The sequence below is a fragment of the Larus michahellis genome, chromosome 1 (genome assembly GCF_964199755.1).
Source record: "Larus michahellis chromosome 1, bLarMic1.1, whole genome shotgun sequence".
Lineage (NCBI taxonomy): Eukaryota > Metazoa > Chordata > Aves > Charadriiformes > Laridae > Larus > Larus michahellis.
In genome coordinates this window covers 74593502-74617974 of record NC_133896.1, presented here as the reverse complement: position 1 = coordinate 74617974, position 24473 = coordinate 74593502, and the positions used below count along the sequence as shown (strand labels likewise).

At 40.6% G+C, this 24473-nt stretch overlaps 1 protein-coding gene across 1 annotated transcript in view; it reads left to right on the top strand.

Annotated features, from left to right (window-relative positions):
• LMNTD1 (lamin tail domain containing 1) overlaps nucleotides 1–24473 on the top strand; it is a 223672-nt gene that overhangs the window by 48818 nt on the left and 150381 nt on the right. The window contains exon 3 of the mRNA XM_074572755.1: nucleotides 4764–4889. Within this exon, the coding sequence (XP_074428856.1) occupies nucleotides 4779–4889 (111 nt within the window). The 5' untranslated portion in view covers nucleotides 4764–4778. The remainder of the gene's footprint in view (nucleotides 1–4763; nucleotides 4890–24473) is intronic.

Here is a 24473-nt window from a genome sequence, read left to right as displayed (position 1 = left end):
TGCTCTGACATTTAGTAGATATAGAACTCAGCTAGACTCTATAAGCTTAAAAGATACAGATCCAGAAGACGTGAATGATTTTTTTTTTTTTTTTTTTTATTGCTGAGTGTTCCTTGACTGAATTGGAGAATTAGGCTAACTTCTTCAAATTAAATCTATAGGTTTCCATTTTAAATTGCAGTAACTAATCATTAAAAGTGAACTATCACCTGAGGTTTGAAAGCAATTTAGTTGTATGTATATTTTCACTTCTCAAAGTGTGTGTGTATTTATATATAGAAGTATTAATCTTCATAATGACTGTACTAAGTCTGAATGCAATTCTGGTGAGGAGGATTAAATTTGATTTGCTGGATTGAGCTCAGTACTGTATGGAAACAGAACCCAGGTGTTCCTCTTCATTTTGCTCTGTTCTAACATCATTGCTGCTTTTAACTATAAATTATTAAACACACGGTATAGTTAATGTGAGTAACAGTCCTCATACACAATGAGCTTACATCATCCAAAGCAACTAAAGGTAACACGTAACAGGTTATGGCATGGCTGGGACCATTATAATATTGGAAGACTAAAGAGTCTTTATGTTAATGGCACTGTGCATTTTGCATACAGTAAAAGGTCCTCCTGCTGTGGGAGGAATCTTTTTTTCTTTTAAGCATCAGTATAAAACAATGCTATTCCTACAACTTAGCATTTTTCCCCCAGACTACAACACCCCCACACTCCACCTTCCACGATATATCCAGGAGACTATCACTTAGAGTGCTGTTTTATTAGTTTCTAGAATCAGTCAGTAACAGCATTCTTCTGCTCATAAAGATCAGTAAATGACTCCTTTTAGACAGGAAGGATCTTAAATTTTGACCAGGATGCATGACTGGAAGAGGCTTTAGTAAATTAAAATTTGTGAGTAGCAGCAATGTTTTATTTTTAACAGAGAGAAAATTGTTCTGTAGATGCTTTTCTTCATGCCTTTAATTTTGGGCTTTGCAATACTTTATTGGATGTGACATTGAAGAATAATCATACCTTTCACTTTCCCCATGTTTTTAAATCAAAGGATGAAGGTGGTGCATAAGCACCATAGGCATTATGGCCAGCTTCTCTGGGAGAGGTAGTGACGAATGGTCCCGTTGTTCAAATTGTTAATCCAAGGCACAGCCTGTTGCATGCTCTGCAGCGATGGCGTGGCACTTCTGGACATGCAGCCAGGAATGGTTTCAACTAGCAGGATTTATATACGCTTTGGGACAACAGGATCAGCAGTTTGAGAGGGCTTTGGGTAAGGATGTTCGTTTGCTGCTGGAACCCCCAGGTCACTTACCTTCCCTTAAACACCCACGGCATTCGATTTGGTGTTTTTCTTTTATGTCTGTTTATTTTTTCTTCTGTGCAAGACTGCAGACAAAAAAGTCTCAATATTTTTGTTCATTGTAATATTAATATGTATAGTTCTTATTTTATCTTAGGCTGGTGGTATTATAGTACCCAGACCAGTAAAATGTCCAGCGAAAATATTTCTAACCTTTAGAAAACAACATTCAAAGAACACACAAGCTTTTCTGTTTCCAGGAAGAAGCTGGCCTTCATGAAGAGTACTGATGTTATTTCTCCCCACACCCCTGCAAAGTAGGTCCTGAGCAAACGCTGTTCTGACTGGATGCTAAATTCCTTACTATATTTTAACTCTCTTAAACGTTCATTTATTGGTTTAATGCAAGTCTAGATCTTAACTCGGACCAACAGTTCCTTGGTATTTGGCAATTTTTAGTGTGCTTGCCACTCATAAAAGGACTGGCCTTTTCTTTCCTTTTGAAGGCCCCCATCTCGGCTGTTCCTCTCCCACACACAGAGCAGGAAGTGAGAGTTGACAGGACAAAAGATGGTCTTCTGGGGTCCCTGTATCTGGGGAAAGCCAGGAGCTTGCATGGCTCATAGTACATCAAAAAGCAATTTCAAAGCTGGTTGCTGTTCTGCTTTCTATGTGCCTGTGAGTGTTTGGAAGCACATAAATCATAGCATAATATATTCAGCCACAGTCCTCTGCTTGTCACCTTGGCGCCCCTTTTCAACATCTTATCTGTTTCCTGGTGGATAGAGAGGAGAAAAGCATTGTGGTGGGACTGTGGGAGAGTTGAGAATAGGGACCAGTGTTTACCTATGTCTCCAAAAGAGCAGCAGAGGGAAGATGGATATAATTTGATCCTGGATTTGTTTCTGGAGCTGCTGGACTGGTGTTCCTCAGACCTTTAATGGTACTCAGCAGCTCCAGCTATGGCTCTAGCTCTGTGATGGACACGTTTGTTGCTTTTCAGGCAGAGAGTTTTTTCCTCCTGGTTGGAGCAAACCCCAAGTTTTTAGAGTTCACAATGGCAGTGTTGGTTGTTTGAAACTTCAGATTTGAGCACTGTTAAATCTGAAGATTTCAACATCTGGGGATTACTGCCTCTTGGTTTTGTCAGCTCATGCTCTGATTTTTTTTTCAAGTGTTTTTGTATGTAGACAAAGCCAAGATTTGTAGTTTTACAGATTATGTTAAAACTTAGTCTACCATGTCTTGGGACAGTATCCAATTACAGTAAGTAGCACAGGGACAAAACTGGCTGATTCAACCAGGCAGATATGTTACCTTAAAATGGGCTAATGGGCTAGCGTTCACCTCATCTGCCTCTTGGTGGTGAAATTATTCCAAAAGTTAACCAAAGCGGGGAATCCTGTAAAATGAACTGAGGAAGGTTAGGGCAGCTAGTGGCTTATCAGAGCATCTCTGTCACAACAAAAAGCTTTTACCATGAAAAAGTTTTATTGCGGGGTAGCTGGAACTGTTCAAACACTCTTTGAACGTGTTCTGTGTTTTCATGTCTCCATTTTGAGTGCCTCTCTTTTTGGGTGCCAACAGGGTGATATCCTGCATATCACTGAGTGAGGAGTGGTTTGCAGGTCCTGCTTGCTTCCAGGTGGGGGTTCAAGACTTCCCATTGCATTGGGTCTGTGTCACCTCAGACTGGTGTCCTGGTTCCAGCAGGGATAGGGTTAATTTTCCACGGGCTCCGGCAGGGACACAGGTATTCCATCCCATGTGAGCCATGCCCACTCTAAACTGACAGGAGAGGGGGCAGGAAGTCAGCTTGGAGCAGGCTGGGGCGCCTGGGATCCATGAGCGGTGGTACCATAATCGCGTTTGTACATTCCTTTTTCCGTGTTATTGCTGTCGTTTTTCTTGTTCCCTTTGCTGTTCTGTTAAACTGCTTTTGTCTCAGCCCACAAGTTTTGCCTTTTTCTTCTGATTCTTTCCCGTATTGGGGAAGCCCGAGAGAGCGGCATGTGGTTCTTTATTGCCATCCGAGGCCAAACCGTGACAACTGGTTACCCAAGAAATGAGACGCTCAGTCTGATGCTTGGATATGCTGGCAGAAATACAAAGAAGGATTTGAAACTTGTGCCAGGACGGAGGCCCAGTGCGATATCTATGTGCTTCTCAGCTGTGTCTTAAACTCAGGTTTTCAAGGTTTGGGTGTTTTATAGGGCTGAAAGTAGCATAAGAACCTGCTCAGACCTAAAGATTTCTGAGGTGTAATCTCTAATCAGTTAGGAGGGATAGTTAAAGGCTGGCTTACTGAGTTCCCTTAATACACTGTTCTTAAGCCCTAAATTGACTTAATTCATCAGCATTGCACAGTTTGAATAATAAATTTCAATTTATTAACTAGCAGCATGTTAATAAGGAAATGATTTATTTGTTTATATAAGAAAGAAAAACTAGCAGTCCTGGGTGGTTTTTTTTGTTTGTTTGTTTTTTTTATTGAATGGCACATGGATGGGATATTATAGTTTTGGTTAGTCCTACTAAAAGTAATTTTCCAGTTATCTATGTATCCATACACATATAGTTGGGGAAAAAGGCCTTAAAACTAATAATTACCATCTCAAATATAGGTAGCAGGCAAACAACCTAGACTATTCCTCCAGCAGTGCTGCTGACTTGAATTGAAAAATGCATTCCTCTTATGTTCCCATTTACCTCCCAAGGATTTGCTTGGGACTGTTCCTCCTTCACTTGTGTTTCCAATCTACCTCCGTGTCCTTTCTTTGGGTGGCTTTTGTACCTATGTAACAAATCCCTTAGCTGATATGAAGCATATCTTGCTTACTTTATTCTTGCCTGCTATATTTGCCTTTATTTCCTTTGATGTTGTCTTTAACCTAGAATAAATCTTAGTTGCTCTTTGTATGCAGAGGAAAATGAAGAAGTTCATCATAATGAATACCCAGGGTGTTGCTTTACTAATAGTACAGCTCACTTAATCTGATCAAATTTTGTGTTGATGGGGAAACATTGGAAGAAAAAGAAATGAAAGTGAAATAAATGTTACATGTATAAAAGCTTCATGTATTTTAAGGGAAACATAGTAATAATATTGTTTAATTAGAAGCGGTATTAGGAGAATTAAATGGCTGAAAGAAAGCATTTCTGATAAAATGAACTGCAGTGCTAAGGGAAGTCCAAACAAACGTCTGCGCACGTGTTAGTCCCTAAATGGCTTATTTTTAACGAGACTTTTGTCTCCCACAGTCACTGCTAATACAGAGAAATTTGGAGCCACTTCTTCCCTCCCATCATGCTGTGTGTTTGAAATTTGCCAGCTGAGGTGTGGCTCATCGTATAGTCAATGTTGGCATTTGATTTCCACTCTGATAATTATACAACTTGCTTTGCTTGGCAAGTCCCTCATGTATGTATGTTTGTTTGTTTATTGCAGTTTCACAAGCTACAAATGAGATTACACGCTGACCAAGTCATGCTGGAACAAGTACAAGAGGAGAACCAGCGCTTGAATCAGCAAGTTGCTAGTCTGACAGCTGCGTTTATGGCACTGCAGAAAATGGTGAGATCAATGTAAGAATAATAGAGGCTGTTTGAATGTTTAAGCCTTGGAAGCAGGTTAAACCACTACTTGATTTTTGTACCATTGAGGTTTTGTATGGGCATGTTTTCTTCTGTGTGCTTGAGAACATAATTCATTGTGTGACTAACATCGTAATACTATTTACCTGAATATATAATGAAAAGATAACCTGGTGTTCTCAGTCATGCATATTTTTGGAAGGCTTCCAAATGCAACATTGCCGTAACTGTCTTGCATTACTGTACTTAGAATAATAGGGGGAGTTGGGCAACTGCTGTGGATCTGGTTTTGTTCTTTTAAAAGGAGTTGAAGTCTGATATACTTTGATTCTTTAAAGGGAGATTATTTAGCAGTTATTTAAAATGGGAGAGGCACTCTCAACTTTTCATGGCTGGAGGAGGGGAAAGGCTTTTGTTGTAGTCAATAAAATATCCTCTGCTCTTTATGAGTATTGCTTCAATAAATTGCATTCTGGTAGATTTCACACAGTAATAGTATAACACATTTGTTTGGTACAATATAAACCTATGCAAACAGTGTAGCTAAATTCTCAGTAATTGCTTACGGATGCTTATAGTTTTTATACCTTTTGACATAAATGTGAGCTACAAAATGCATGAAACCTGGTTGTGTTGCATTAAGTGGCAGTAGTTGTCCCCCATCCTCCAAAAAAAGACTCGTTTTGGTCAGATCAGTGCATGGGTAGGATGTGTTGTGTATGGATTCCTTTATTAATAGAATGGTCAGTAAGGATAAAGTACTGCCAAGTTTACATGTGCTTCAGTTTTCTTGTAGCCCTGTGCTTGAGGAATCATCATTAAGTGCAAGTGAATGATGGGCCTCAGCTCCAAGTGCTGGACCTGGGATCAGGGTGCATGGTGAGAGGCTATGGGCAAGCAGCAGCCCTCAAGCCTTCTGCTCTCTGTGGCTGGCTATTTTGCATGTGCCCACCCTTCGGTGTCCTCCTTGATGGCCTCCGTGCTTCTGGAGGGATTTGTCTGCCTTGGTATCTGATCAAAGCCACAGCACAGCTGTGTGGAGGACTGTAAGGTGGCAGAAGGATGCCTTTCAGTGTGACTCAAAACTAATGATGTCGTCTCCTGTGATCAGTAACACCATTTATCTCTATAGCGGGTTGACACTTAAAAATACCAGACCATAGGATAATTTGCCACAAACTGCAGTTTGGTTGTCCTCAAACTGTTTGTGACTTTGCTCAGTAGCGTCAGCCGGAAAAAGAAATGCAGCTTCAAGGCTATGTTCGTGAAATACTGAGAGGAGGAAAAGGAAGCAGTGCTGTTCCCTCTCTTACCCGTGAGCTCTGCAGTTGCAGCATTCATGTAGCAAGTGTGGATGAAATTCCGCTAATCTCAGTGAGGGGGATTTGAATTCTGCCTCCAAATCCTGAGAGAGTTTTCTAACTGGCAAGCTGCTATTAGGCATTTTGGGATGAGCTGTTCTATGCTTTTTGCTTAAAATGTAGGTGCCCTGATTCTGGATGAGGATATGTAGCGAGAGGTTATGGATTCTGTCTTGCTAAGTGTCTGGAGGCAGAGTACTCTATAGGCAGTTCATGTTAAGTGCTTTAATATTAAGTTTTCCGGGTACAGCAGAAGAGACGAAGGCTGTTCTTCATCTGTTCAGCAATCTAGCCTTTTGATACTCTGGCAGCTTGTTTGGCTTGTGTCAAATATCCATGTAGACTCCAAAACAAATGGCTGTATTTTCAAGATTTTTGGAAAAGCAACACTCGTGTGTTGCAACGGAAGATAGAGGTGCCAGTGGGAAATCTGATTGCATGTGATCAAGTGCAGCCCTTGGTTACTGTGTCTAGCTTACAAAGCTGAGCCCCGAAACTGGAGCGCTGGGTCCCATTCCTACTTCTCCCATCTCCACACTTATCTCTTATCCAAGGTATAGCTTAATGTGTGGAAAGTGCATAGACCAAGCATTGGCAGCAGGAGGGGAGTCAACTTTGGTCAAATAGGTAAGTGCCTGTATTAAAAGGACAGGGCTGGTGTAATCTTCCCTAAATTTACTTGCCCAAAAGTTAAAAATCAAGTGGTTCTTAGGTGGACATCTGTCCTCCCTCTGTAGTCAATGCAGTGGGCTTAATATCTCTTAATTTAAAATTCCTGGAGCTTTCTCTGTCCTATCACTAGTCATTGGAAGGGTAGATGTGGCAAGTCATTTCACAGATACCTGTTGTAATGTAAGAGGAATCATCCTCTGGAGGAGCTTCCCCTTTGACTGTAGAGGGTGCTTAAATGACCAGAGGGTTCAAGTTAAGCAAGGAGATGCTCATCCCCAGTCCAGTGAGGATAGCTTCTGGAGGAGGCAGCTAAGGATGTTGTCCTCTTAATTTATGCGTGTACCTTAAATGCTTAAAGCTAGACTGTGCAACAACTGCCTTTTGTTTAAAAGTGGGCTAAAATACTTTAATGAGTATAATTTAAAGGATACCTTTTATCTTGGTCTGGACAAGATCAAAGACATCCAGAAATTACATTAGTATCTGTGGAACAAATGAAGTGCTGTTTGTCTCTTTGGAAGCAATAATGCAACTGAAAACAGTTTTTGAGCCTACTGGACTAAAGTTTTCTCCCTTTGTTACCAGTAAAGTAATACTCAGGGAGTTGAATCCCACATGAATACTGCTGTGCTGTGTGTACTAGATTTTTGTAGGGCAAGGTAGAAACAAAGAGGCCGATCTTTAAACATCTTTATTTTAAACGAAGATATGTCTGGCAACCCAGAAAAAATGTAGCCATGTAAATGGAAAAAGAACTGTAACAATCTCAAATTTGGTACAAGCTTATTGCATCTGTGTTTGTTAAACAACAAAAAAATCCTCCCTCATTAAAAATGCCTTAAGCACTCCCAGCACCTAAAAATGTTTGTTTGTTGTTTTGTTTTTTTTTTAAAAGACGCTTTTCAGTATAAATACGTTTGCAAAATCAGAGGTTTTTGACTGGATCTGTTTACAAGCATAGTCCAATGGCAGTGTCAGCTGTTGTATCTCCAGGTTGCATTCACAGTTCATTAGAAGTTGAACCCTGGATGCCCATCAAGTCTGATGTAACTATGCTTGTTGCATGGCTAGGAAATGAGACATCTGATACTATGCTTGGCTCTTTACTGATAAAACACTTAAATGTTCCAACTAGAGTAGACCAGAGCGCAGAAGAACAAGCTGAGCTCCTTCCATCCTGTGGACGTGTCCCAGGCATGCATACCTACTTCCTGAGTTTCTACTAGCAATTGCAAGAAATAAAAGGCAAATATTGGGGTCTGGATGGTGTAGTAGCTTTTAAAAAGATTGATTTGTTTATCAAAGGCTGATGCAGAGGCCATTGGAAAAACATCAAGGCAAAATACTAATTTCCACTAGTTTTCTGTGTTGGGCCTTCAACTAAAGGAATGATTATTAAAGGAACTGTGACACCAGTAGCCTTTGCAAATGCGTGTGCATGGTGTCTTCAAAGATAGCTCTTCTCCTCCTTCACTAGAGAATATCTTATTTCCCTGCAGGCAGAGCAGTACTTTGTTTGACTCGGGAGCTGGCCAGTACTTGATGGAGAAGAGCAATCCTATGCTCACTGCATAGTGAAGCACTCCTCGCTTCTGCGAGGTATCGGTCACTAGTTGCTGTTGCAGAACCAGGACCTGCGCAGACAGCCTGAAGCAGGAAGGGAGGGCTGCTCCCAGCACTGAAGATCTCTCGATGCTGCTCATGCAGAAGCATGAGACTCTCCTTCCAGCTTTGGTTGGCTGAAATGCAGCAGGCTGGCTACAGAACCTTCTTCCCTTTCTTGCCAAAGCCCCTGAGAGTAGCACTGTGGTCTGTACACAGCTCTCCTCTGCGATGCTGCAAAGCGAGTCTTTTGTGAGTCTGCGTGGTTTGTACGAAGAATAGATGCAGAAGCAGTTTCATGTGGAAAGAGAGTAAAATATTCCTTTCAAAGATCTCAGATCCTTAAAAATACCTACCCAACAAACATTGCACCACTATTGGAAAAATCCCTCAGACTGAGGGCTTATAGTAAGAAAATGGCACCCCTATCATCATCTTATTTGGAGGAGAGATTACAGGGAGCCCTGTCCTTGCCATGAAAGTCTGCAAATCCCTGCTCCTGGGGGGATCAGCAGCAAGGCAGAGGGACAGGTACTGAGAAATCCATCTCAGCCTTTATTTGGACCCTGTGATTCTGTGATGAGTTTTGGGTTAGGCTCGTGAGAAGCACTTCCTTGGTGTATGTTTGCTAACACTGCAAAACATGAGTGTTGACAAACAGCTGGAAAAAGGACTCATCGGTGCACATGGAGAAGGGCTTTAGGGGCACTGACTCAGGTAATGTCTGTCTAAGGCAAAATAAAGGAGCCTTGTAGGAAGCTTGATAAACTGCATTGACAAGTTTTCTGGTGATTTGAGGGGTTTTAACTAAATGGCATTGTGAAGAGTAAGCTCATAGAAAGATGAAGGCGAGATTTGTCCAGGTACTCTCAAAAGTTAACTTTAAGTCTTTTGGTTGCATCTTAAAATGTGATTCAGTGGATAGTCTAGCCTCGTGGTTCAGATTACCTTAAAATAACGTTTTCAACTCTGAAAAGTAATGGAGATGACTAAATTATTTTAATCTAAAATATATTTGAATTTGTTTTAATGAATATATAATTGAATCTAGGAGAATAGTTTTATGAAGCAGTGTTTAGAGCGGACTTGTCCAAACAGTCCAGTAATGACTTAAAAATCAAGGGGAAGTACATTTTAAGTCAACATATCAAAAGTTAGGTTATTTTTCAGATATAATAAAAACTAATCTCTTACAGGTAGAGGACTGTGCCAGGTTAGGACATTGTAGAGCACGTGGTAAAACAAGCTGTGTTGGCAAAGGTGTTACCATGCCCTGATGTCACAGTGAGTGTGACGTCATGGTATGTGAAATCACTTGGGTCGGTTCTCTGCTAAAAGCATGGTGTAGACATCACAGCAAGTCACTTACTGCATACACCTTGACATACGGCAAGAAAACACATCAGGTCTCCAGAATGGGTTTCTCCCATCCTCAAGGTGGAGTCTCTGGAGAAGTTGATACAGTAAGAGGCAAATCTTATACAATCCTGGCAAAAACACAAGGCTTTCTAAAGCAGTATACAGTTTGTATGGGTTAGTGTAGGTATTGAAATAATAATTTGTGTGTTTGTAGCTGGGAAAAGATTTTTTTTTTTTTTTTAACTGGAGTTTCATCTTTTCACTTGGGGAAGGAGCATGAAATATCAGTAAAACTGATAGGATTCTGATTTGCTGAAGTACATGTAAACAGTCTTTCTCAGGGGATGCTGTTACTCTAATCGGCCGGAAAAGGACTGGCTGTTTCATGAGTAAAAGTGGGTTTTGAGACTTAAAGCTCCAAAACCAGCCTGGGGTGTGTTTCTACTGTAGCTGAGCTAGTTTGCCTTTACTAAATGCTACCCTAATGTAGGTACTGCTAAAACTTCTCTGGATGTATTTGAGACATGTTAAGGTTTATTTGCATTTAAATTTGTATTTTGAAGTCAAACAGTCCTTACAACTGTCATAAACTTTCTTTTGGAATACGGATGCTTGGTAGGTTTTCACTGCACTTGTCTGGTGGGCTTGGTGTGTGCGTGTGTGAGATGCATGCTTCTCTGTATTTGCCAGCTAGGACCAAATCTGGGGTGTGGAAACAGTCACAAATGTGTAATGCACTAACAGTTTTATGTACGTAAGGAACTGATGTTTGATATGAACCTTCAGTAACCGTTCTGTAAATTACCTGTGTATGCTTTCCTTTTACTATTCTTTTGTGCTATGCGTTTGTGAGTGTCTGAGTCCTCTTGTACAGCTCTTGTACGCTCCGTGTGGCAGCAGAGTCACTCTAAAGAGAGCAAAGTTGCTGGCAGCCCCTGGGAGGCTCTGCCTGAGGGCATGTTCAGCCTCCAACTTTGCATTTCAGGTGAATAGACACCCACACCAGGAGAGGGGCTCAGGAGCAAGGCTTGGTCCTTGGCAATGCCGAGGGTCACAGCAGTAGATGGCAAAAGTGTTAGCACCCTTAAAGAAGCTGCTCTTCTAGAGTGCCCAAGACTTTCCCAAGGGGGAGACCTGAATGGCTGAACAAATCCTTTTCTGCTTTGAGGACAATCCTGGAGACATCAGTCGGACTAGCTGCTCCCAGCTGGTTAAGTCAACATGGGGTTGGTTTTTGAGCAGTGGGACTCTGTGAAATGCATAGATGAGCCAGCTGGCACGAATGGGACAGACCATAGTCATTGCTGATGTTTTTGTGATGATAGCCTGGATGGCGGTTAGGTTATTAAGAGGTGATTTGCAAATGTTTTGTTCCATTTAGCACACTGTAACTTAGCTGTCACCACTTTGCACTCCTTTGCTCGGTGCTTCTACCCCATCTTATCTGACTTTTTGTAAATGCTAAACTGTCTCCAAAAATCAACACTAGTATTCCATAAGTACATCTGCTTCTTAATTATTGTTATAAGCAAGATTTACCTGCCCTATCAAACACACTTGCGCGGATGCTATTGCTTTCTTCCTTCCCAAGGATGTGGTATTATATATTCATAATGACAAAGCAGAAGCAAGTCTCAGATGCAGACGCTCTCCTGTACCTTAACGGGACTGCATCCTGTTTCTGCCACACCAAATAGAGCATCATTTAAGACTAGCCTTTAAGAACTAGACATGCACAGCAGTAATGAAACCTGCAACATAAAACTAAGTAGCTGGCAGAGCGAGTGAAATGCAGCGCACACGTCCTATGTGTCATGACATGACAAATGCAGTCATCTTTAGGACTAAACGAGAGGAACCGTGTCATGGAGAAATGCAATGACTGCATTTTGTTGTGGATTTTTTTTTCGCAGCAGCAAAATCTACTAAAATATTCCAGGAATGTAGCGCCATTTCTAAATGAGATAAGGTACAAATATTGTAACAAATGCATACTGGTTACTAAAATTTTTATTTTGTTATTTTCTTCCAAATTGTGGTTAGAAATTGAATTCTTCGGCTGCAATTGCAGTGAGTAGTAGAAACGAGTAGTAGAAATGAGGCTGTGAAATACTACAATGTGCTGTATGATGCAGGATAGATCTCACGCTACCATTTGGGTTGCAGTGAAAGACAATACATCCATCTTATGATATATAAATCCTACTGGTGAGGAACTAAATATTCTAGGGGCCTAACTTTACCCTGTGAAAATTCAACAGCCCACCCTCTCTTCGTGGCTTGTATGCCCTACTGGCAGACTCAAACACTTGGATGCAAAATTGGAGCCTATCATTGGAGCCTGTCTGAACTAACAAAAACCCTTTCAGGGAGAAATTAGACTACAGTCTCAGGAATACTTTTTTTTTTTTTTTGTCCCTCCTCAACAGAGGCTGTAGGTATAGCCTTGACTTCCTTCATCTGCTACAGTACTGAGCTGAGCTAATTTTTTGGAGGTCAAGACCATTAAGTCTCTCTCTTTCTCTGCTCTTCTCTGTTGACAAGAGATGGGAGGACAGCTCAGGGGTAGCTTGGTTACACCCTGCTTCTTGCTCAGGGCATACGGTAAAATTCCCTCTAGCCCTTTAAGAAGGGAAGTAACACTATTTCTTTTGGAGGTGGACGGGGGGGAAAAAGAGGAACAGCAAATCACTTTGATAATGTGTAAGCCACAAGCAAGGCAATGGGGACAAGGTACGAGTTTTCATTTGTCTTTTTGAGCAATGCTACGAATAAACCAAGAAGCCAGTAACTTCCATGATGCTCTGCCCTCCCACCTCGCAATGTGATATCGCCTGTATTTCCCATACTTTTACTTTGAGTGATGTCTTGATGACCTCTTCAACGCTAGAGTGCTTAATTTTCAAATGAAGGACAGCTCCATGGGTGTTCCTCTTGTCTGGCTCTGTTGACAACCAGAATATGTGACAGCTATTGTTGCAGCTGTGGCGTGGGGGTTTTTTGGTGGATTTTTTTGGTTGGTGTTTTTTTTTTTTTGGTTTTTCTTTAGTGGACCAGTGTCATTGTATTCATACTTCTGCCTGACTAACGGTTTTGAATTTCAAAACAATCTCATCAGAGACATCTCAGTTAACCAAACACAGTCAATGAAATGTATTTGGCTATCTGAGACTAGATCTACGGTGACAAATTTGCCACAGAGGTTGCTCTTGGGTAACTGGAGACCATGAGAGAGTGCTGTATGCAGGCTCCCAGTACTTTCTGCTCATTTTGCATATTGGAAGGCTAATTTTAGGGAAGGTGAAAAGAGTGATGAGAGCTGCTAGGAATTTTTTAATAAAGTTTTTTGGCAAAATGCAGGGTTCTGTCAAGAAACATTTTTGTTCACAGCACGTTACTTTCATGTTGCTGACAGCATTTCCACTTCCAGAATTGGATTACTAAAGATGGAGAATGTTCAATTTACTGAAAAAAGCTTCTAACTTCCTCTTTAATTGGAGCGTGTGCATGCATGTACATGCACATACATGCATGTGTGCATGAAAGCTGCGGTTCCTAGCTAGCTGTAATGAATGCAGTGCTTGTCTGTTTTGATGTGTGTAATGCCTCTTAGTTGACTCTTCCTTTTCTATAAAGAAATCTGCAGCCCTGAGGAGGATGTATGAAGAAATACAGGGTTAAGCCTCTAGCATAGTGGTCAAAATGCTCCTTACCACATTTCTCACTTTAATGGCAAGCTGATTCTTGCAGTCTGACTTTTTGTCATCCAGTGGTACTGCTTATTGCTGAGAAAGAGGACTTAAAATAAGAGAGGGGAGATCAACATTAGTTGAAAACTAATATTTGAGATCCTGATGTTTTTTTTTTTCATACCATTTCTGAATGCAGTGGTTGTCAAATGTTTTAAAGTAGCTTTCACTCGTTCATAAAGAAGCACCTTACTCTCTAAAGCACTGACCAAGTAGGATCTAAGGAACTTCAAATCAGAGACATCTGTGTGTAAGGAAAATATTTACCTAGAGTTGGAATGAGGGCGACCGCTACAGTCCTTTCCCTGGGGCTTGGTTTTGTTAACTACACAGTGCTCTAGCCCTTCTGGAACATGCTGTTCTCACCTTTACTCATGCTGAGTAAGGGGAAGGTGTCTCAATCTGAACTAGGTTTGCTACTGCAAGTCTTACATGGTAATTACAGAATGAAACTCTCTCTAGCATGCATATTCTGTTTTGGGGGTGAATAATTGCTCCCTTTAAATGGTATATATGCATTTGTGCATGTGTGTATACATATGCGTGAGGAAGAATAGGGAGGCAAAATATGTAATTATCCAACAGAAGCCTTAGTCTTTCATTATAAATATGGATCTTGACTTAGGAAGCCTGAGGACATAAGATATTCATCTTCTGCTTGAATATCTAGTTTTAATCATAGACTTGCCTGAAAGTCCTTACGATAGATGAGCACTGACATTTAAAGTACTTCTGACGTATACATTGTCTATGTACAGATACAGTGGGCTCTTGCAGCAAAGGGGCTGAGGACAAGAGGATGCTGAATTGAAACAAAGCCAGCCAGTCTTTTCCAAATAGGAAAACTTATCTTCATGCATTAGCAAATGCCTATAGGTAAGGCAAGGATATGTTTTGCATAAATGTCAAATCATTCAATCGAAAGGATAATATTTCTTGAAGCATCAGTGTGGGCACTGGGGAGTAGGCTGGCAGCAAACATGGATTGCGTTTGCAGCACTGGTGCCGGCTTTGGGTGAACTGCTTCATCTCTTCCTGCCCAGCTCCTCTTCTGCTTGTATCTGTTCAGCCTGGTGAGCTTTCCCAAAGAGCGAGCACGCAGTTGTGTAACTGCAAAAGGGAGTCACGAGGCAGTTCTGCCCAGCCTGCTGCCTTCATCTTGGTAGAGAAATGTATGAAGTTTAGCAGCCATGCGCGTTATCCTAAACACAGTCATTGTAATCTTAGCTCTGTTAGCTATGGCAGTGAAATCTGCACGTGAAGTACGTGTAAAGAAAAGATGTTCAAAATGGCATCCCGTCCCCATTGCTGGAGAGGCAGAACCAACACAACACAATATATAATTATCCAGGGCCTACCACACTGAGGACTTGATTATGTTATTAGCCTTTAGGCTGTCCTATAATTAAAGATGAATGCTGGGTAAAATTAATCAACTATTTTGCAGGTTATGCACCTTTCTTTCCATTGACTCCTTTGTGACAGATAGCTACAGGAGTCCTACTGTAGTAAAATACCTCATTTTTTTCCCTTGCAGTTTTTAATTTAACGATCGGTCTAATTTTTTTTTGTAAACAAATCCATTCAGAGAGGGTTCTGTAATATAGTGTCTGTGAAATGACAGATGTAACTTGCTGTGATGTCTTATAGACATCAGGCTACATCTTGTAGGTGATCGAGCAATGTTTTATAGACACTTATTCACATCACTCACCTGAACGTGTGAGTCCTTTTACTATTTAACCCATGGTGTTGCATTGAAGCACAGTACCTGAGTGAGTGGCTATTTGTGGAGTCAGGTGAGTGCTTGTGTCTTCATTGTAAGTACTGAGCCATTGACTGAGAGAAGGCTTTGGCATTCCACTGGCAGAGATATGCAATAACTCCAAATTCTCCCTCTTGAGAGAGAAAGAGGAGATTGTGTGGGGTGTACTGGGTTAAACATCTTTTCTCTTTTGCCTTTGGCTGCAGAAAGCCCTGCAAGAGGCTTGACTCTGTAGAGCAGATGAATGCAGATGCTGATGTGTAAGGGAGAAGATGAACTTATAGGGCAAGAGGCCCAATAAATGACATTGACAATTTTATATCCAGAGTCTTTTCTCTGGAAATTATGGATTTTGTTAGCTAATATATCACCTGTACCTTTCCCTGTACTGTGAGAGTTACATCACGTGCTATAGTAGCATGTCATTGTACATGTGTTGTCTTCACAGTCTGCATCTTATGTGTTCAATAGTAAATGATGCATGTGAAGAGTCTCCTCTTATTTGGGTTAATCTTTGAATTTGTTCAGAGCAAACTAGGGACTCTTTCGTGAAGAAGCTCATAAAAGCTATAGCATAACTGCTCAGTAATGTTACTGAAGGAAAAAGCTGAAATTATTGAGGAACAATTAGAAATTTCCTTGAGGGAACAGGCATATTATTAAGGGACGAAATTTGATGAGACAAATGACCTTTACTTGTTCCCAATAAAAGTCTAAGCTTTTTATTTTTTCCCCTATCACTTATGGCGTCAGGAAATGCAAGTATAAATCTGTGTGTGACATATTTAGTAAATGATTGCTTCAGCACTTCAGCGCTCGAAGAAGCAATAACGTAAGGCTGTGTTTGGATAGACAGACCTACACAACTAGACTCCCAAAGGAACTGTCCTTCTGAGGTGCGCTGTGCCGGGATATCCTGTTGCTGACAAACTGCTCACAAGCCTGGAGTGGCGCAATGAGCGCGTTACCCATATTCAGCATCCTGACAAGCTGCGGGGCAGTATGGAAGTGCAATGCCAGGCCAAGCCCACTGCCTTCTAGCAGTGCCTGTAAGTTGTTCTGTCTGCCAACAGAAACTGGGGTACCAACACACCAGGGCATTTTTGGCTTTATTTCAGTGCTCCCTTTTACATGCTGTGCTGAGTCCTGTGAGCTAAGAGAACTGGCATAGCTGCTGTGGAAACACATGCACACAGTTTTCCTCTCCTATAAAAAGAAATTGCGGTTCCAGCAGGAGGGATTTCATAGGTTACTGTGTGCTTTGTGTGTTTGATTTTATTTAAAAGCTCATCCTTTCTATCTTTTTTTTCTAGTTTAGTATATTTACATAAGGAGTGTTAAGACAGTTGAGCTAAAAGGGAAACGAAAGGCCAATGTTGCAGAAACCAGTGGTACAGATTTTTGTCTCCTTGAGTGTTTTAGCACTACACAAATTTCTCTTCCTGCCCTGTAAGGCAGATGTTGAAGCTGTAACTAAAATTCAGACAACTTTCCTCCCACTGTGGACAGAGCCCTGCTTTCCTAGCACACAGTTTCTTCTACAGCTTACAAGTCTTTCCATGTTGTGTATCTTAATAGTTAAAGACTAGTTTGGAGGCAGTTCCTCTATTAGCTTGCTTTTACTGAGCATCTGCAGATCAGAGGTAAGAAAGTGCCATATATAGGCAAAATACAGAGTCAACAAGAAAGTGCCACTTTTTTTTCTTTTTTTTTTTTTCTTTGGCAGAGCCTCTGTACATACTAATAAATATGTTTCTGAGCCTACTTTCATTAAATTAGAGGTGAAGAGGATGATGATGCCTAGTTGTTGGAGGAGTGGTGGGATATCTGAGGTATAATCTCAGTTCTTCCCCTGGCCCATGCCTCAGTAACCATATCTGGGATAGTTTATGAAATGGGAAGAAAGGGTCTCCCTTTGGTGCACTTTGGGATCTACAGATAAGGAGTGCTTCATAACAGGAAAATGGTATTGTTAAATGTTGCTTGAAGTTTGGGCAGATGCCAGCTGAACGACTAATACAATGACTTCTTTCTCCAGACACATTGACAGCTGGGTGCACGTTTGGTATTACAGGTATGCCTTTAATTAAGGGATAGGAAGCTCCTAGACGGAGTTGGTATTAACTATCGATGTGGTGGTTTCGCACCTTGGATCAAAGGAAGATGAAAGATAGCGCACTGCAGAGTGCAAAAAAGACGTAATGAGTGTTTTGGAGGGTTTCTCTTTCAGCCGATAGAGCTCATTAAGCTAGTCTGACTGGACAGTATGCACTAGGACAGGTCATAAAATGTGTTGTGTTTCCAAAGCTGATTACATGTCTGATCATGCCAGGATTTTCCTGTTGTGGCCAGATGCTAGTCTGTGAGGAAGTAAGTCAGCATTATGCTGAAAGCAGTCATCCGCTGTTGGCTTGTGAAATTAAGAGAGTTACTGTCAGAGATTTTATCCAAAATAGGATCAATAGTTTGATATGAAACTGAGCTTGCTTTTATGCTGTGCTATGTTGCGTTAATCCCAGTAATATTTTTTTTATGCTGCTGCTAGCAGTACTGCTTTCTGTTAGTAACTAGGCTACTTTCTGCACAGTTACGTGTTGTTTGTATAGCACCATGGGGATGTCTTTGATAAGGACTGAGCCCAAAGCAGTTCATGGGCTCTAATGTCATGGGGGATTTTCCATAGATGATTTTCGTGGAGATTGCTTTTAAGCTCTCGGTCACTGTTTCTATACCAGTGCTACAGATCTTGCCAGGAGACGATAAAAGAAAACTGCACTTAAGTGAAAAGAGTGGTTTCAGCTGAACTAGAATACTCATAGTCTCTCTCATCTTCCTGTGATGTGCTGTCGTTTGCAGCTCCTGGTCTTTTGTACCTGAGGTCTTCAGTTTTTTGTAAGTGTTTACCTAGCATTTTGTAGTCCAGTGAAGTACTGGGATGGATATTATATAGGCTTTCTGGACTTCTTAATTTCCATTGTGTTGACTAGAAGGCTAAATATATAAGGCGTAAGAAATTATGAGTGCTTTGATATAAATTGCCGAGTGATCTGCTGCCCTTTTTATCTGCCAGTTACGGATGAGATCCCACAAGCACATTCCAGGCTTCTACCCTAGTTCTCAGGAGGTTCTTGCTGATGGTTGCATCACAGTGTTGCTGTCTTCACCTCAGTCTTGTTGGGCCTCAGCATTTATAAAAGCACCCGAGTAAACCCTACTTTACATCAAAAGCTGTTGTGGGAAGGGATGCCCACAAGAGCATGTGATACACTATGATAATATGGCAATGGGCAAAGTTGTTTGCATACCTAGGGCAGATGATCAGATGTATGGAGCTTCATTCCTTTCTCTGTTAAGACTTGATCCACAGGTCTTTGAAATCCTTCTGGATTTACCTTAATGCAACTCCGTCATAGCATAGTGCTTGGGATGAGGGAAAAAAAACACCTTTGGGGATGGGCAGGAGAGGATGATGGTGAAATATCACCCTTCTAGTTTTCCTATAGCTCCTGTTACCACTTGTTCCACTGCAATGAACAACTGCAACTACTAGGTAGGTGACCCTGCTCCCAGCCAGACAATACTGCCAACACTAGTGGAGAAATGTCTCCGCTGTAATTCTTGCAACTTTTCTGAAGTTTTTTGTATGTTTTGTCATTTCTGGGTATTTTATGTATCATTCTTTGGCTCTGAGAGGAACTAAAAATTAAGTGATGCTATTCCTTTTGTGCGCGCGCATGTATTACATGTATGTGTGTTATAATAGCGTGGCTTCCTTGAGAATATATGGCTTGTAAAACTGCCTGCATATCTGCTCACCTCCCTGGCATGTTAATCAATTTCGGTAAAATACAAGACAGCTAGACATTTCAAAGATAGTTGTGTTGCTTTTCCCTTCCACCTATATTGCAGCCTGCTCATTCCCCTCCTTTATTTTCATTGCTTCTATACTTAGCTTACAGATCTATCCCGGGTCATGCTGATTAAACTGATGTAGGAATTGGGACACTTAGGTGACAGTTATACCTATATTTAGAAAATTCTTCTAATAACTTCGATGCCCTATTGAATACCACTTTCCTTACAGTGATGCTTATTTAAAGAGTAGACTATTAATGAGCACCAAGAATTGACGTCCATACTGCAATTAAAACAATTGATTAATTAAGGGTATAATTTAATGCTTACTAACAACATTTGTAACCATGCAATGCAAAATAAGATTTGTTTGCATCTCATTGATATAGGCCTAGATCCAAGCTCTGGACCTGAATAATGTTAAGTATCAAAATAATTTTTTTTAATAAAAATTATAATCCAATAAAGTAAGGGTCACACAAAGTTTGTGAACCATATACCAACTTTCAAGAGTACTTGACTTGGCCATGGTAGTGTATAGCAACTAAGCAAAATCTTCCAGCCCCTGCTAACTTCATATTCTCATTTAAAATGAAAGGAAATGTAATGATGAATGAGCAGTCATCTTCACTAAGACTTTGGAACTGGATCTGTTGCATACTGCTCTCGAAGAATTTAGCAGTGATGCATTTTTTTCATAAATCAGAAAACTTTTGATGCTTTGGCCATTGTGCCATGGATTTTTTTCAACATATAGTATCTGAAATCTTCTTAGCTGCACATTCTCCTTGATATAAATAAACAGAACAGATTGGAATAGGTGCATAGTATCAAAGCAGCACATTGCTCTTCTAAACAAATCTGGATTTAAAATTTTTTTTTTTTGGCTTCTCTGCAGCAGGCTCTTTTCTCTGTGTCATGATATTTTGTGCTGGTAAGTCATATGCTGTCATTTACTTACTGCCATGTATGTGTAAACTATTGTGAGTGGTTGCATTGTGAAAACTGTGATTTGCTTCCTTGCCTGAAACATAAGAATTGACATACATGAGGTCTTTAGCTTGCCAGTACTGAAGAGTGAACATCCTTTCTCTTTCGCTGAGGAAATGTGAAATTCTCTTTCGCATCACAATGTCATTGTCAGTTCCAGTCATTACCTTGGAGGTGACCCTTCCTTTGGTGTCTGCCACTCCTTTCTTGTTAAGCTACTTTCAGCTAGATATCTTTGAGGAACTGTGTAAACATATTAGGGCTTCCCTTTTTATGTAAAGGGTGCTCATGAGGAGGGGCTGCTATAATTTTTTTGCAAGGTTGTATAATTCTATCCTAAAATCACAAGTCCATCACAGATGAAAGATTTTACTGTTGATTTTTGATAACATACTGATTCAAAAAGAGCCCAGAAAAATGAAGCTATCCTCTATTAAAAATAAGTATGCAAGTGACTGTACGTATGTTGGATATATGGTAATCTTTGGGATTGTTTTCAGTTCTCTTCTGTTCTGAGCATTCCCGTGAAGACTGAACGGGAGAGTGATTAAGGAGACATGGTGAAAATACTGAATTGTTTTTCATCATTCAGTAGGTGGCAGCTTTGCCTGAAGCTGGCACTGAACCAAGACCACAGCATGATAGCATATTTTGGCCAAGTTCTGGCTTTTTGAAATTACTTCTGATTGCTTGGATTGACTTTATAGGGATTCAGATGGGTACAGTATTCTTTTACATGGGCCATTTTTAGCTGACCTTCAAGGAACCCCTTCATCAAGTCAGGCCTTATCACACACTTGATTAGCTACACTTAACTGTGAAACTATACAAGTGAACAATCCCATTTTTAAAAGAGAGGAGGGAGGAAATAAAGGGCAAGGAGGAGAAAGGCAGAACCACAGAACTCCCCAAATCTAGCGTTTTCCCCACAGTGCATTTTGGTCCCTGGAGGAAAAACAAGGATTCAGACCCAGTCTGAGGGACTTAACTTTGCAGTGCCTGAAGCAGAGTAGGAGTTGGTGTGAGAATCCTTCTCAGCTAGGCGCTGCGACTCAAGCAGCAGCTGGAAAGGAGCAGTCTAGTCTAGTGCCTGGAGAGTCCATTGAGAGGAGTAATAAGGATGGATATCTGAGGAAAGCTTCCTGGTTTCAGCTTGCCTGAGGAAGTTATCAAAATACTGGCTTATCCCTTTGCCTTTACCTCGTTCCCACCGTGGCTCCCATGTGTCTATGCCTGTCCTTCTTATTGCCTTCTCGGTGATCCCTTAGCTTTCTTTGTAATTTGAATGTCAGGCCTCGGCAACTTTTTCTCCAGCATTCTAAAAATGCTGAGCCAACATGGGCTGTTTTGATATGATATCCCTGTTCCGTTTCGTAACTCTGTGATTTCCAGCTTCAAAAATAGTTTTCCCTCACTGACTTGAGCTAGTAAAATAAATGCAAGCCATTGAGTCATGCTGAAAGGGTATTGTTGGGGGTTTTGTTGGATGAATAATTTTAATTGGTTTCTTTGAAAATTGCAATTTTTGAGCATTAAAAATTAATTAAGGGGGGGGAACACCCTTATGCGCAGTGTGCCTTTATGAGATTATCTGATATTTGAGAAGTAGAATTAAAAATCACGTGGAGCCATGCAAAATGATGTTTTCTTCATAAAAATGTTCTCAAGTGGAGAGTATAAAGAAAACACAGCTGAAACTTCCATAAATTAAAGAATTTATAACATGACACAAAGCCTCTCTAAGTGTATGACTGTCTTCTGGGGTAGAGAAATATGAAAAGTCTGAATCCTGACAGGTATAAACCATCCCATATCTACCGAAGGTAAGAAGCTGTTTTCCATGCTGGAGGGAAGGATCTGTAACACATAGTCTATATCCCTATTTAGTGTTTCTGAGTTTTTCCAAATATGTCACTGTGAACCACATGTAGACCAACTAATTCTAAAAGCTGAACAGAGTGGATGACCTTGGTCTTCAAATTTCCTCAGTGGCCAGAAGCTCCTTCAGTCAAAGGCATGCTTTAAATTTCATACTTGGAGTTTACAATGTTTTCATTGCCTGCATATTTAGAAGAAGTGGATTAAACTAAAACCCTTCCCAAGCATTTGTTGTTATTTGACAGTCTGCTGAGTATTGCTCTTTGCATGTGTTTTTAGTTTGCGGGGCAGCTTTCCCCCACAGCTTTATACACTTACTTTTTTGGACAGAGATTTAATTGTGAGACAGCTGGTCCGATTATAGATCAATTCTTTTAGTTAGTCTGGAAGAGAAGTAAGTTGCACTTTCAGTTATAGAATTACATATGGTTTAGTTCAGTGGGGGGGGAAAATGTGAAGTTTTATGTAACCCTGGCTGGCTAATATTTAACAACGCTGATTATTGAGTGCCTGGAGGCATAGCTGTTTCTGCATTATGTGCCTTGGAGTTGTTGTTCCCTTTGGTGGGAACTATGAAGTTATGTTCTCTAGCAGGTTACCTCTAAAAGATGAACTATGGTTCAAGCTTGCAAGTGGTGAGATTATGACACTGATATTTGTCTAATTTAGTCCAGATAAGTGAGACAGCTTTCGTTTTCTAGGGTTAAATGGTGTGTGTGTGCTGTTATCCCCCCCAAGAAAAATATTTATGGGGGTTTTTAAATACTTTTTTCATTAGAAGCCAGATGGACCATTCAAAAATCAAGTTTCTTCTTCCCTCCACACCTCTAAGTTGGGTATTTTAATCATTTTTCTCTTCCTTTTTCTGCCACTTCATTTTTTTTGGAAATGGAGGAAAAGAGACAGCCTGTACGTAGAGGTAAAAGAACAAACCCAGGATTTATTTCCTCTTTTAAGATGGTAGTTTTTCAAAACGTTATATGAAATTTTATCAAAGAAAGTCTTCACACAGCACTTTGCTTTGGATTGGTTTTAAATATTATCTATGAATACAAATTGTTCTTTGAAAGGTTGTAACAGAAATCTTGTGGTGGCTCTTGTGAAGCAAGTCTGACATTTCCTTGCCTCTGGGAAACAGATACCAAGCGGTGAACGTTTTTTGCCTAGTTTTTTGAGCTCCACATCTTTCTCTTGTCCACCACCTGTTTATCTTTCTGTCCTGTGACCAAAAATGAAGGACTAATTTCAATATAGGTTAAAAGATCACATTTGTCACTGTCAGATGAACTTGGTATAAAAAATGAGAGGAAGGGAAATAGGATGCAGTTTTTAACGCATCCTTTTATTTTCCTGTTTTTTTTCTGGTTACCCAGGGATGATTTGCTCTTTGTTGGAAACTGGAGCAATTCCCCTTAGAAGTCTCTTGATACACGATGCACTGGTGCACAGGCATCGATGCAGTTCTCTGCTTGGGGCATCTCACCTGCCCTGCAGGTGGAAGATGGGCAACTGTCCTAAATGTAAAAAACTTACGCTACCACAGCTAAGGTGGGAAAGGCTCTTGTGGGAGATGCTTGTCCTTGGAAAGTATCCATTCTCACTTGCAGCCACAAAATGCAGCGTGGTTTTGGGTGCAGAGTGTCTGACCGCTCATCAAACAGCTGCTGCTGTGAAACGCTGAAAGCATTGGCTTGTTTTCACGTTCCTCATAGACAGGGCTTGCTTCTTGCCTGTCCCAGTGGCAGAGCCACTGCTGCTGATTGCAGGGGCAGGAGCTTGTTACCCAGTGATGGTGTACAGCTCAGTTCTGGGGGGCAGGAGGGGAGGTCACAGAGCCCAGCTGTGACTTCCTTTTAGAGTTGAAAAAGTTCTGACTCTTTAAGATGCAACTCGAGAAAGGAGCTTTTCAGGTTGAAGATACAGTATTACAATTGCCTGATTGGAGGGGAAAATTTCTAATTCCTAATCCTTGGGTTTTTTTATTGGCATAGCAGAGTAGAATCTGATTTTTTTTTTTTTTTTAAGCAGTCACTTAGGTATAAATTATGCATTGTTATTAAACAGTAATCAAATGATTCGAATGCAATTTAATTTTTAAATTAAATCATTTAAAAGCACGCTTTTTTTAAGTGCACTGCGTTAATAAAATGCTACTTTCTGCTGCTCTTTTATCAAGAACTTTATTCACAATGTTGAATGTTTTATGGTGCCAGGGGCATCATATTATCTCTTCTGATATTGCCAACCTGATAAAATGAAAAAAAAAAAAATCTCTACTGTAATTTCTTCACACAGTAGGATGGGAAACTATCTGGCAATTTGTTAAATAAGAA